General features: G+C 45.2%; 1 pseudogene and 1 gene segment (V, D, J or C); both read left to right on the top strand.

The window, feature by feature from the left end:
* Window positions 1–15,636, top strand: part of LOC134316941 (zinc finger protein 850-like) — a 1,214,164-nt pseudogene that overhangs the window by 881,450 nt on the left and 317,078 nt on the right.
* Window positions 3,597–4,231, top strand: LOC134317668 (immunoglobulin kappa variable 3-15-like). The segment is given in 2 exon segments: window positions 3,597–3,769; window positions 3,876–4,231. Coding segments are annotated over 2 exon segments (408 nt in total).

Here is a 15,636-nt window from a genome sequence, read left to right as displayed (position 1 = left end):
CTCAGTTTTAATAGCATTTGTTTTTTAAATGTAATGTCCAACAAGCTCATGGTCAGGAGTCTGAATACTTTTGGCTCTATAGTGTATCTTGGTCTCTTTATTTTGTGATCAGACATGGACTCTCCCCTGTGAACCACTCTGTAACAGGGGTGAAGATATTCTGTGTAGGGGTGCAGAAGTCCTCAGTGAAACAAACCAGTGTGTTAGACTGCATCTCTTCTCTCACTGTAGAAGATCAGAGCTTCTCCCACAGGTGCTGCTTAATAAAGTGACCGAGTTCCAGGTAGCTGTGGTGCTTCCCTCCAAAAGAGATGAACCTCATTAGATCCACCACTGAGTAATAAACGTTCTGGTATCTCCTCATGCTCAGGACAGATACATCAGATACATTTAATACTCTACTAGAAACCAAATTCCAGAGGTGATGATGTTGATGTTTTGATGAACTTGAACACCATGATGTGTACAGCTTCTACTAAAACTCTGATATTGATGTAGAGCATCTTCCTCTCTATAGGTTACCTCACTGGTTACTATGGTTACATATAAACAGCTTCACTGTTAGTCTATAACACACATGATGAAGAGAAATAATAAATAAATGTTCTTCAATAAAATGTAGTTATGATTTCATGACATGTAGAATATAATTAACATTAACTTAAGGGGTCAATCATCTCACCATCACCAGCACATGGTTTATACCTGCTAACTGCTAGCGTTTAACGGTATGCTAATGGTCTCTACATAAAACCACAATGTTTTAACAATGTTACAACATTTAAGTTCTAATAAATAAATCAGTAAGAGCTTAATAACACTGAGCCTGATATTAAAACTGCACATGTAACCTGCATTGTAGCCTGTATGCTAAGTTTCTAAAGGCTAAAGCTAAAAGATCATGTCTGATTGGATACTGTATACTACATAGTGAGTACAGTACTAACCACCATAAGTAGTGCACTAATTCGAGAGTAAATGTGTGTTAGGTAAAATATCAAGGTGTCCATAAACTTTCGGTAACTTGTCTTTCTCCTTTGACTTCAGCAGGTTCTGTTCCCCCTCCAAATGTTAACCACCCCAACACCCCTAACCTTTAACCTTGGTTCTGAACATCAGTGCCTGATTTTACAAAAGCTCTTTGGCCAAAACAGCTGAAATGTCAAAAACCCTCCCCTGTTATTATCACTCTATATTAATGGCTATGGTTAAATTGTTCAGGTCAGGTGTCCACATATTTTTAGATTTACTTTGATGTAACACATCCACAAGGTGGCAGTATTACATCAGTACGTGACTCATTAGTAAGTACATGAGTGTGTGTGTGTGTGTGTGTGTGTGTGTGTGTGTGTGTGATGGTTCTTCATGATTTATTTATAGGTGGCAAAATGTTACAACAACAAGTGTTTATTCACATTTCTAAATGGGTGCAGCATTAATTTTAAGAAGTGAAACCAGCCCCCCAACAACCAACCAGAAGCAGCTAATTATAATGAGTAGAAGCTAAAGTGAGAGAACATGGGGGTGAAAGTGAGATTTGCATGAAGACGGCTGAGTGATCTGCTTTCTCCCAGAATAGAGCAGCACTTTCACCAGATGTTCAACTTCCTTCATCCAAACTCACTGAAGCACAACACACAGCACTGAATCTCCAGCTAAAGATCTTCTCTCCTAACACTCATCATGATGATGAACTAGAAGAAAAGACCAGACAATGTCCAAAATCCAGCTTTATTTCAGCACAGCAAAACTACAGGAAGAGCAACAGGACACTGAACAGAGGAAAGACAGAAATGCAGCATTGTGTAGAACTGAAACTCCATTGTAGAAGCATGTGGAAGTGTCTCCATGTTCAGTTCTATCTGGGAGCTGCTAGCCTTCACACTGGTTCTTTCTGAATACGACGGGATGATCGACGCCACCGTGAGAGACCTTACAGCCAAACTCCTCCCCCTTTTCCCACTGTGCTGTGCTGAGGGTCAGGGTGCTGCCACGCCTCCAACTGCCCCCTTTCTGTTCTTCTGCTCCGGTCACCACCCCGTCTTCCAGCACTGTGCCGTCCACAGTCCAGCTCACCAGCGCCCCCTGTGGAGAGTAACCAGACAGCAGGCAGAGCAGCGAGGCCGATCCCTCAGACAGCTGCAGAGAGGAGGGAGGGAGCAGAGACACGGACGGCTTCACCGTGGGACCGGCTGTACAGGAGAAACAGAACAAAAAGTCCCATTTAGAAACGTTTCCACATCATTTCCTCCTTACTGCTTATTAAGCATCCAGACTGGAAACCTTCATCTGTGTTCAATCATCAATGCAGTGCTGCTGCACACTGTTCTCACATCACTGCAGTTCAGTAGAAACATCTGCAAGCTTCTGTTAGCACATATTCAATATCAACTCTTATTACTTTAGCATTCAACACAACTGACTGCAGCACATCCAGATGTAGCTGATTACAGAAATATTCATTGTTTAGCACAAACACACAGCAGCATTCGTCTGGATTTTACATCAGCACCAGTCACTCGTACCAGTTTACACCAAACTTCATCAACCAGAGACCAGCTTTATATTTACCATCAAAAACACCAGCGCATTTATTCAATCTTTAATATTCAGAAACTGTAAGTATTTAGTAAAGGTTGAATATTTAGTAATTGTATATACAGTGGTACCTTAACTTAATGTCATTTGGTTCTGGGCGGGGCACTGAGTTTCAAGGTATTTTTCCCATAAGGATGTTTGTGAAACCTGTTAATGTGTTTCATGGTTCTGTGGAACTGCATATATTTCATTATGTGAATATTTTATTATATATATTAAAAATAATATTATATTATTATATTCCATTACCAACAATTTATTCCTGTAGCAAATGTTGTTTACAATCACCATATTACATTTTTAGCTTCTAACTAATTCTGATCTGGAGTTATAGAAGTAAAAAGAGTCCATGTTGGTCTCCAAAAGTCTCCAAGAAGAAAAACAAGTGGATTAAATCCCTGATGTAACAACACACTGATGTAGATTTGGTCTCAATGTGAAGAAGAGAAGCTCAGGTAAGCAGCGGTTATGATTTTATGATGCTCTGTGGGTGATCTGGGTCGCGGTGCTGCTGTTTATTGTGCACTTTCCTTTTGTAATGATAGCAAAGCATTATCATGATCATGAACAGCATTAATGTGAACAAAGCGACAGTCCCACACAGTTCCAGTTTAAGCTAAAAGTCGAGTTTAAAGGTACAAATTTCTCCATGAAGGGCGTCAAGTTTCAAAGATTTCAAGTTTAGGGGACGTCGAGTTACAAGGTACCACAGTATTTATTGAAGGTTAAATATTCAGTTACTGTTTATTTATTGTTATTAATACTTATTTTTTCTCTTTTTTATATGAAGATTAATAAATGATATTTAAAATAAAAATGTTTTTAATGTAGAAGAAATAAAACTACTTACTTTTTACAATGAGTTTGGTTCCTCCACCAAAAGTGTAGCACAGTGATACATTCCAATGAAGCCGTCGTACAAAAACCTCTGTTCCACTCCAGTGATTCCACACACACACACACACACACACACACACACACACACACACACACACACACACACACACACACACACACACACACACACACACACACACACACACACACACACACACTATAAGAGCTGTAGTTCTGATCAGACTGGGTTCAGGACTTTCAGAGTCACTGAGACGCAGCACAATGATGAAGGTTCTGATTCTACTGCTGAATACACTCGGCCTCCTCACTCAACGTGAGATTCACTGTTTATTTACTATCTTCATATCAGTCCTCCAACATCAGCGCTCACCATCACCGTCTCTTTATCACCTTCAACTTTTCTCTCTTCTTCTCTTTAGAGTCGTTTGGAGAAATCATCATGACTCAGACTCCAGGATCTCACTCGGTTTCTCCAGGACAAACTGTTACCATCAACTGCAGAGCCAGTCAGGGCATTTACAGCAACCTCGCCTGGTACCAGCAGAAACCTGGAGAAGCTCCTAAACTCCTGATCTATGCTGCAGCTAATCGTCAGTCTGGGATTCCTGGACGTTTTAGTGGAAGTGGGTATGGTACAGAATTTACTCTAAAAATCACTGGAGTCCAGGCTGAAGATGCAGGAGATTATTACTGTCAGCAGCGTCACAGCACTCCACTCACACAGTGTTATTTACTGGTACAAAAACCTCCCTCAGCTGTAGAGGAAGTTCTCTGAAACACACACTGATCTGAGAACATCTGCAGAGCTGCTAAAGCTGCACTCCACTGAACATCATCATCTACAAAGCACTACAGTACTGAGCATGTTCCTCTCTTTGTGGTGTTCTCCTCACTGTGGAACAGGGATTCTCACCCCCCCCCCTCCCCCTCCCCCCTCCCCCCCAAAGTTTTCCACAAGGTGTCAGGTTCTGATGCTGGACATGAAAACCTGCCTCACAATTGATGTTTCAATTCAGTCCAAAGGTGTTCAATAGGGTTTAGATCAGGTGTAATATTTTCCCAGTTAATGACTCTCACTCCCAAAACCTCTAACAATTTTTAATTTTATCTGAGAGAGCTTTGGCAAAAGTAGAAGGAAGACACATAGTCAGGCCAGAATTACTATAGTAAATAAAGGGAGAATAGGAGACAGTACAGGAGATACTTCCATATGTATCAGCTGATTGTTCTTTCACCATAAGGTGGCAGTATTGCATCTCTGAGTGACACATTCACACTGTTCCACTACAGTGATCACACACACACACACACACACACACACACACACACACACACACACACACACTACATGCTTCAGTGCTCTGTCAGTGTTTAAAGCTCTGTGAGTTTAACACTTCATGACTGAGAGCTGCTGACCAGCATCTTCACCCACATCAACCATGACCTTCATCTCCATCTTCATCTGCACACTGGCTCTCTGCACTCAAGGTAACACAATGCTTTATGTTCTACTGGTGAGGAGGCTCTGCCATGTGGAGAAGATCCACTAGATGATCTTCAAACTCCACATGGTTCTTCATGTAGTGAACGTCTTTATTCTTCTTATTGTTTTCAGGATCCAGAGGTCAGGTGACTGTGACTCAGAGTCCTGCAGTAAAACATGTTGATCCAGGAGCTTCAGTCACCATCAACTGTAAAACTAGTTCTGATGTTGCACAATATAGTTCCAGCCACTATTATTTAAACTGGTATCAGCAGAAACCTGGAGAAGCTCCTAAACTTCTGATCTACTTGACTAACAGCAGAGCATCAGGTATTCCAGATCGTTTCAGTGGCAGTGGATCTGGATCTGACTTCACTCTGACCATCAGTAGAATTGAGACTGGAGATGCAGGAGATTATTACTGTCAGAGTGCACATCATATCAGTGGTAGCTGGATCTTTACACAGTGTTATATGGTGGTACAAAAACCTGGGTGAGTGGAAGTGTACAGTAACTGCACTGCTGCAGCTGGGACCGACTGCAGGTGCTGAGGGGGAGGATGTGATACAGTACAATCATTCACTCTGTACAGGAAACACCTCACTCACTCACTACTTCTCCTAAATACAAGCTTTATTATTATTAACATAATAACAACCACTTCATCCTGATCAGGGTCACAGTGGTGTAAAGCTGGTGTAGATCACAGACACATTTACTTGCTAATTTAGTCCCAGGAGGATTTATAGCAGCCAATCCACCTTTTGCATTACAGAAGGTGAGGAGAATGTACAAGTACACAGAGAAAGCCAAACATAAAGAGAACATGCTAAACTGATCAAAGTGCCACCATAAAGAGGTGAGAATTGAATCCAGGTCTCCACAATACTAGCTGCACCACCATACAGCTTCTATAATGAAATATTAAACATTATGCTAAAACAGGCACGAGAAAGAAAAACCTTTTATTATTTATTTAGCTCATGTTAATTAAAGATGTTCCAACACTGAGAGAACTTGAGTTTAGAAGAACTCTTAAAAGAGAATTGAACTGACAGCAAGTTCCAAGATGAAGCAATAAACCAGAAGATGGTTCAGTTTAATCATACTGCATACTATAGTACACACTACTATAGGATTAGTATGCAGTATATACTGGGGCAGTAGGACATTTTGAACAGAGCTGCTGGCTTTGGTTGGGATTGGGGGCGGGTCTGGAGGTGGTAACTCCTGCATTGATTGGTGCACACCTTCATACCAAACCAATAGGATTGAACTTCACCTTATTACAGCTAACAATCAGCAGCTGGAGCTCATCTAGTAGAAACTACTTTATAACATGTGCTGTTTGATTCAGTTGGTTTGTGACTCGCTGGTGAATTAAGGAGCTACAAGTTACAACCACATTAACATAGGAAACAAAAATCATGAAGAAAAGAATATGACTTATGTTTATTTGTTTTCTCTCTCAGAAGCTGGTTTATAATGTTAGTTTTGGTCTCTACAGAGTTAGTAGTTTGGAGGTTTTGCTCAGATGTAAATAACATGAATCTTTATAGATTTAGTGCTGATTATTCTGAGCCTAAAATCTCATGAGAGTAAATAAGGAGGTTCAGTTTGTTCTCCACCATTTGCTTCATTATTGTGTGTACTGGTTTTACTGGTTGTGTTGGAGCTGAGGCAGAACTGCTAAAAACTAAATCTTACATTATCAGCTCTATTCTTTCATATTTGTGAAGTGTTGCATAATCACACAATCTTCTTCCTCCTAACACATTACACCTGCTAACAACAGCAATGCTAGTGTTGTCGTGGATCTTTTGTTAGAATCGATCCGAATTCATCAGGAGGCAAGGTGACGTCCTTTTAAAAGTTTTATTCAGAAAAAGGTTGGTTCGTCCTCCAAGTCACAAAGCAGCTGCGTTCTGAAGCCTCTGAGTGAAGAGATGCAACAGACCACGTGTAGAGCGCGCAGCTCTTATTTATAGTTTACCACCACCCCCTAGTGGCCAGGTGTAGTACTACTCCATATAAGGTATTCCTTTTGTTCCAGGCTTCCACTCAGCCAGTTCTAACCGGTTTTATGCCACGTGGCGGTTTGGAACAACTCCAATCACATTCCTTGAATACCTAAATGTTTTTAGACCAATATTGTAATGCCCAATAATAATTTATATTATAACACTAGCTCAGCTCATATGAAAACATAGAAATTCAGTGTATTTATGACTGGTGTTTGGATGAAAAGTATTGAGTGTAAGGATGTCCATCTATTTAGCTTTAAACTCGTCCCTTTTTTTTGGACATCATGGTAAACGTAGGATGATGGTACTCACCTGTGTACTGCTGAGTTGTGAGTGTACAGTGGTACCTCGGTATACGTCCTTAATCCGTTCCAGAACCTTGGACTTATACCAAACAGGACGTATACCAAACAAATTTTCCCATAGGAAATAAGGGGAAAATGATTAATCCGTTCCCATGAAAAAAATCCTATTGTTATTGGCATATAATACGTTGATGGGGTTGTATAAAATAATTCATAAAACGGATAGTTCCGGTCCTAAAATCTGATTGGCTGAGCTGCGTTCAAAGCCGTTGTAAAATCCCAGATATAAGCGCACCTGTGACCACCTCACATTATTCCATATTAATACGCCACTGAAAAGTAAAAGTTCAAACTTGGTTGAACACTATTTAAGTCATGTACTATACACGGAAATGTCCAGATTAATATAAACAGTAATCCTGGTCATTAAGCGGGTGTTTCGTCCAAGAAATAGTGTAACAGTTTGCGAATGTAATGTTCGCCCTCATGTTGCCTAGCAACACGGGACACCGTTAACGGGACTACAGTACCTGTAGTACAGTACCTGAAAATTATATAACGCGTTATAGCTATAGAGTTATAGCGCTGTTTTTTTACTGAATGGTAGCAACTGGCATAATGACACTCGTGGCTTTGTCTCGGGAGAGGTAAACAAGGGTCGCATGCGGTGTCGTGACTGATTTTGACCCGTACAAGTTCTAGCACGCGAGTCGTATTCCAAACAAATGTCGTATACCAAGCTACATTTTTCACATACAAACAGGATGTATACCAAGTTGGACTTATACCAAAGCAGACGTATACCGAGGTTCCACTGTATTTAAAGAAATCAGGGAAATATCATTTTTTCTTATTTTTAAATCACGTGGCTTTAGCAATAAAAATAAGCTTCATTATGTGATAATATGGCGGAAACCGGAAGATAATTTCGACAACGCCACCCCCAGTGGGGTATAGGCCCCCGACGGAAAAAGAGTTTTTAATTACAAACACCCCAAATTAATCACGGTTCCCACAATTCACATGATACCCGCACAATAGCTAACAAGTTCGTGCAATCAAGACAGAGACAAGGTTCTATTTCTAATCATATACATATTTATTTACTTTCGAACGTATTCCAAACATATTCTTAAATCTTTTGTTAAAATGGTTGCGCCCAAACACACACACACTCACTTAGTTACACACTACTGCGGGTATGGTTAGAGGTAGACCCACTAGAATAACACATCAAAATAACCAAACATAAAAGACATAAACCCACATACTAGAATAACACATCAAAATAACAAAACATAAAAAGACATAAACCCACATCTAAAAGATCAAATAAACAATATGATTAATACTATACAATACCCGTCAGGAATAGCTGAGCCCACGGAACCGGCAGTAAGGCAATTTACAAAACGGTGACAACACACACGCACAGTAAGCTATACACCCCAAGAGGGCACAGCAAAGCAGCATCACCAACCCAATAACTCGTGAAAACCGACAGGGAGGCCCACACAGGCCCCGTCAGCCCAACTACCACCCCACAGGATGTATATAAAAATCAAAAAGGAAATCAGCCAACAAACAATAAAATAAAATAAACCAAATCACCAAAACAACGTGCTCAATAATAAGCAGTTAATACCCACTTACCACCCCACACCCTCGCACAGACACTAATTAAAGTCAACCCACACACGCTGCCGCTTGCTATGGCGGCACACGGCCTCTCCCAATGAGGTACCGCCACCATCCAAAACGAGCGGCAGTGTGAAAATGTACTATAATAAAACACAATGGAAGCAAAACAGCAGCCGGAGTGAAGCCCGACGATGCAAAGCTGGTTATAGGCCCAGTAGAAGAGAGACGAAAGCACCTGGCATCCTACGAGGAAACAAATATTTCCAAATTAGCTAAGCTCATTAATAATTACTCTAACTCATAGTAGCAGCGATATAACAAAACTGCACTACTTACCCAGAGTCCGATACTAATATACACCAAGCCCGAATCCACGGCAAAACCAGATAAAGCCCAAAAGAGCCACTTCGGAACACAGGCCGCCGAATACAATTCCCTCCGAAGAGAAACGTGAAAGTCCCTGTCTTTGTCTCCACAAGAAAATCGCTCGCAAGCGAACAATCGCAACGAAACCAATCCGGATAGCCAGGCGGAACTGCGTGAGACAGCCCAAGCTTGCTCTACTGGTCGTGTCTGCTCCGTGAATTTAAAGACTACCGCTAACGCTGGACAACAAGCCAGCGTAATGACGTAACCCGCGATGCGACACGGCTGCAGCACACTTAAAGGTGCCAAAGCACCACCACAATCTACCCCCCGCACCTTTTATCGTCGACCCGGCGATACCACATATACGTCCCCATATCCAAATTAAGGTAACATCAAGAATTTGGAATCGCCCCGCCAGGCAGCCGGTACGGGTTGGAATGTTGCCCCGCAGTGGCCCGGGTGGTACGACGTGGCAATTGCTCACCCCGGCAAGGGCTGCGACCTGGCGGCCCAATGGCCGACGGGCCCGCAGCTGAACTACTAAAAGGGGCATCCTGACGGTTCCAACCCAACCCCTCACCTCCCCCTGGAGCATAACCTTGGGGGGCATAAGGCCCAGCTGGAACGTATGGGCCGATGTTACCTGCCTGCTCCCCAAGAAGAACATCTTCCTCACTAGACAGCTCCCCTAACCCAGTGGGAATTGATTCTCCAGGGTGGGTCAACCCCAAATGATTATCAGGGGCCTGAGGCCCCACCAGTTCTTTCAGCATACTGCGATGCACGTGCTTCAGTTTCGTCGGATCACCGACAGGGGCAATGGTATACACGGCCCCAGCTTCCAAAGGAGCACGCACAACCGTGTATACCAAAGAGCTCCACCGGTCTTGGATTTTATTTCGACCCCGCACGCTAAGGTCACGTACGTACACCAGCTGTCCTACTTTTAAAGCAGGGCTCCGCACCCGTACATCATGCTTGCCTTTGCGGTATTCCGCCGCCGCTGCCAGACGTTCCCTAGCTCCCTCAAATGCCACTTGAAGCCGGGTCTGATGTTCCTGTATCCAATCACACACTCCTCCCTGAGCCGACGGCCGAATTCGGCCCAACAGAAAGTCCACTGGCAGTTGCGGCTCCTGTCCAAACATTAGGAAGTGTGGCGATTCTCCTGTGGACTGATGCGGAGTGGTGTTATAGCAGAATAGTACGTGTGGCAAACAAGTAGCCCAGTCGCGCTTACGAGAGACCGGCAGGGTGCGCAGCAAATTGTGCAACGTACGGTTGAACCGTTCGCATTGCCCGTTCCCAGCCGGGTGGTACGGGGTTGTTCGCGACTTCTGGATCCCGTACATACTGCACAATTGTTGGATTAATATGCCCTCGAAACAGCGCCCCTGGTCAGAATGAAGCCGACTAGGGATCCCAAACCTATAGAACCACTCCGTGATCAAGACCTGGGCCACGGTCGGGGCCCGCTGATCCCGTGTTGGAACTGCAATGGAGTACTTACTAAAGACGTCGGTAATTACCAAAACGTTCTCCACCCCACCCGTCGTAGGCTCCAGGACTGTAAAATCAACGGCGACTGTTTCGTTAGGCCGAGATGCCAACAAATGGCCCATAAACGTGGAGGCTGGCGGAGCCGTCTCCTTAGCCACCTGGCATCTAGGGCACTCCTCACACCACTGGCGCACCTCTACAAACATCCGTGGCCAGTAACACCGCTGCCGGACCAACTCGAGGGTCCGATTAACCCCTTGGTGGCCATGCTGTTGATGGAGTTGTCGCAGGACCTCTGACCGCAAAACAGCTGGCAGAAGCAACTGATGGCACTCCTCGCGACCACTGGGGTGCAGAACACGTCGATAAAGCACCCCTTCATTCTCAACTAACCGATCCCACTGGCGCAACAGGATGAGAGCCAAAGGCGAAAGGGCTTCCCGTTCTTCACGAGTTGGCCGCCTACGATCCTTCCAGAAGACCAGAACCGACTGAATAATAGGGTCACTCGCCTGTAAAGCACACAAATCTGGAGAAGCATGAGATGGCAATACCGAGACCACCAACTGGGAAGCTATAATGCGGTCTCCACAAGCTGCTACCTGTTGCAGCAACCTGGGGACCGCAGTCCCTGAGACCAGATCACCTGCCCCCTCTCCATCAGGTTGGTATTGCCGCGAAAGCGCGTCGGCATTACGGTTAGACTTTCCTGATCGATATTTAAGCTCAAAATCGAACGAGGCTAACTGCGCAGCCCATCGATGTTCTACGGCCCCTAGCTTCGCAGAGGCGAGATGGCTCAACGGGTTATTATCTGTATAAACTAAGCACTTCTGCCCCAGTAGATACTCCCGGAATTTCTCTGTAATCGCCCACTTTAGGGCGAGAAACTCAAGTTTCATCGAGCTATAATTGCTCATGTTTCGCTCCGTCGGCCTCAAGGTCCTACTGGCGTACGCCACAGGCCGAACCTTTCCATCCACCTCCTGAGAAAGTACCGCACCTAAGCCACTATAGCTTGCGTCTACTTCCAGGATGAATGGCCGGCCGAAGTCCGCATACGCCAGTACTGGCGCAGCAACGAGCTTATTTTTGAGCCCATCGAAGCTCACCTCGCACTCCCCCGACCAGGCGTCCTGAAACCGCTGTCCCGAGGCCCGTCTAGATCGGCTCCCGCTTAATTCAGCTACCAACCGATGTAATGGGGCTGCCAATTTCGCAAAGCCTTCGACAAAACGCCGATAATAGCTGGCGAAGCCAAGAAATGAGCGAAGCTCAGACGCATTGGTAGGTCGCCGCCATTTTGAAACTGCTTCCACCTTATCAGGGTCGGTAGAAACCCCCCGCTGGGAAATCACATGCCCCAAGTAACGAACCTCGGGCTTGAAAAATGCACACTTCCCCAACTTGGCCTTCAGTCCCTCTGCCTGCAACCGGGTCAAGACCATCTCCAGGCGTTGTAGATGTTGTGCTACAGTAGACGAAAAGATCACAATATCGTCAAGATACAGCAGAACAGAATGACACTGTTGGTCGCCAAACATACGTTGCATCAATCTTTGGAACGTGCTTGGCGCATTGCAAAGCCCAAACGGCATTCTGTTCCATTCGAACAACCCGAACGGAGTACAAAATGCCGTCTTGGCCCGATCCCCCTCCGACACTGGGACCTGGTTATACCCGCTGGCTAAATCCATTGTGGAAAACCAGCGGGCACCCCCCAACATGTCCAACGTCTCCTCAATTCGAGGAAGAGGGAAGGCGTCCTTCCGAGTCTTCGCATTTAACAAGCGATAATCCACGCAAAGCCGTAAGCTTCCATCCTTTTTCCTAACTAGAACCAGGGGAGAAGCAAATGGACTACTGCTCTCCCTGATGACCTTCGCCTGGAGAAGCTGGTTAATGTGAATTTTCACCGCCTCATAGTCGGAGGGGGCAATGCGCCGATAGCGCTGTCGAACCGGAGTCTGATCTAGCAGTGGGATATCATGGGAAATTAAGGTAGTACAACCCAAGTCTCCCTCATGGGCAGAGAAGACTGAGGAATACCTCCAAAGCAGTGCACGAACCTCTGCCTGTTCCTCAGCAGACAGAGGCGACAAATCCACAGCCCCAATTTGTTCCTCCACCGACAACAAGGCAGGCGGCTTGGAACAAATGGCGGCAGTAACCGAATGAACCTCCACCACATCTCGTGGCAAGCTAACAATGGACACCGTGCTCAAAACTCCCAGCCTAGTACGGGGGTAAAGCAAAATGTCCGTACAACCAACGTTGACTACAGGGACCTGCACGGAGCCACGCGTCACTTGCACAAGAGCTGGAGAAACCAGCAACCCCCCTGGCAATCCCCAATCTGTGGGCTCAAAAAGCGTGCCAAATCCAGAATAAGACTCGGGACAGGTAGCCGGGATCAACTTCATAGTCCCCCCCGGAACCCGCCACGGCCTTCGACCCCCTACATTCACAGTGCCACTGGCCCCGATCATAGGCTGGACTTCAGCCTGATGGCAGTGCTGCAACGCTTTCACCACCAGCTGCGGGGCTGTAGACACAGATGGAAGATCGAAAAGCATAGGACCATGTTGCCCGAACAGTTCCTGGTAACACCTACTAATCACATTCATGCCAAGAACCCCTGGAATCTTAACGGCCATGCCCCCCGGGGGATCACGAACAACCAAAACACCGCAGCCACGCATACTTTTCCCACAGAGCTCGACATCTAACTCCAAGTAGCCCAAATATGGAATCTCTAGACCATTAGCAGCTCGAAGTTGTAACCAATGACATGATTGTAAGTGTTCCTGTCCCAGAGGTTCAAAATGGGCCAAGAAGAAACTTTCGGTGATAGTCGACACCATAGACCCTGTGTCAATAAGACATGGAACATAAACCCCACCCATCAAGACAAGCGAATGTGGACAGTTGGAAAGTAAGGCATTAGCAACGGTAAGAGGATCAACCGCAATGCCTGAGCCAAGAAAAGCCCCCTCCGGACTGTGACTCTTCAGTCCGGCGGGCGTCAGTTTTCCGATGGCTGATTCAGGTGGGGAGGTCGATGCTCAAGAGGCCTAGGGCCCCTATTAGGAGGGACTAGTGGGGGCCCCACCACTCGCTCCCCGTCACAGTCCCCAGCATAATGGCCTGATTGACGACAGCGTCTGCAGATAATAGATCCCTCCCGGGGGGATCGACCACGCCTCTGTGGCTCCCCCCGTGCAGCCACCCCGTAAGAAAGATTCTGAAGCTGCACCTGTTGTTGTTGCACCAATTCCATAAGCTTTGCCACATCAGCCTGTAATTTTTCCATGTCAGACCTTGTCGGGGGCCCACCGCGAGAATCACTACTCACGGAACAAGATGTACCAGGGACCCAAAAGACTCGATCACTGGAGGGTAAGGAGCAACTACGCGGCCGAAGGGGTCCAGCCAAACCCTCCCGTTCCCAACGCATGGCTTCCTTACGAACCTCAATCAGCGTGGCCAACGGTTTAACCCGAAGGAAGCTTTTCAAATCACGACGCAGAGCACCCTCACTAACATGTTCCACAAACTGATCACGTAGAATGACATCTACATTAAGAATCCCCTCAGGCGCGCTCCGTCTAACCTTATCCATTAGGGTCATCAAAGCGATTGAAAACTCAAGGAGCGACTCCCCCTCTTGCTGTTTTCTGGAAAAGAATGCCTCCTGCAAGGCAACATATGACTGTGGACAACCGTAAAGCTCCTGCAAAATGTCAAAAATGGCCTCCGGGTTTTCCTTTTCCTCCCTGGACCTATATCGAATCTCTTCCCGCGCCTCGCCCTCCAAATGATCAAAAAGAAAATAGGCTTTGTCAACAATAGACAGGCAACGAGCCCGCATACAGGCCTCTGCTTCCTCCTTCCACACCTCGATACTTATACCTACATTTCCCCTAAACAATGGGCACTTCTTTTCCCTAGGGATAAAGACTAGACGTTCGGTAGTGGATACAGTTGGAACACTAGCCCTGGACATACTCGCATCTATAGCTTGATCAGAACGAGCCGCCTTTAAGCGCTCGTGCTCAGCTCTCAACTGAGCCAACTGGTCCCTAAGTTGTTGCGTTTCCTCCGACATATTGTACAAAGGCACCCACCAATTTTAACGTATTCGAAAACTCACGAAAATGACCGAGCAGAGCTCCAAGAGGCTACAGGCTCCCAACACCGGCTGCTGTTCTGCTTCTAAAAAGAAAACTCACACCGCTCACTCAGCGATGGTCATTCATTCAACGCTCCTACACATACACTCATTCCTACACCAACCATATAACGACTTTATATTACAAAAAGAAAACAACAAATAACAGAACCAATGTCTCTGCTCTCATGCATATCCTGCCGACCAACGCCAAATGTGATAATATGGCGGAAACCGGAAGATAATTTCGACAACGCCACCCCCAGTGGGGTATAGGCCCCCGAGGGAAAAAGAGTTTTTAATTACAAACACCCCAAATTAATCACGGTTCCCACAATTCACATGATACCCGCACAATAGCTAACAAGTTCGTGCAATCAAGACAGAGACAAGGTTCTATTTCTAATCATATACATATTTATTTACTTTCGAACGTATTCCAAACATATTCTTAAATCTTTTGTTAAAATGGTTGCGCCCAAACACACACACACTCACTTAGTTACACACTACTGCGGGTATGGTTAGAGGTAGACCCACTAGAATAACACATCAAAATAACCAAACATAAAAGACATAAACCCACATACTAGAATAACACATCAAAATAACAAAACATAAAAAGACATAAACCCACATCTAAAAGATCAAATAAACAATATGATTAATACTATACAATACCCGTCA

The sequence above is a fragment of the Trichomycterus rosablanca genome, chromosome 1, assembly GCF_030014385.1.
Source record: "Trichomycterus rosablanca isolate fTriRos1 chromosome 1, fTriRos1.hap1, whole genome shotgun sequence".
Lineage (NCBI taxonomy): Eukaryota > Metazoa > Chordata > Actinopteri > Siluriformes > Trichomycteridae > Trichomycterus > Trichomycterus rosablanca.
This window is presented reverse-complemented; position numbering and strand designations above follow the sequence as displayed.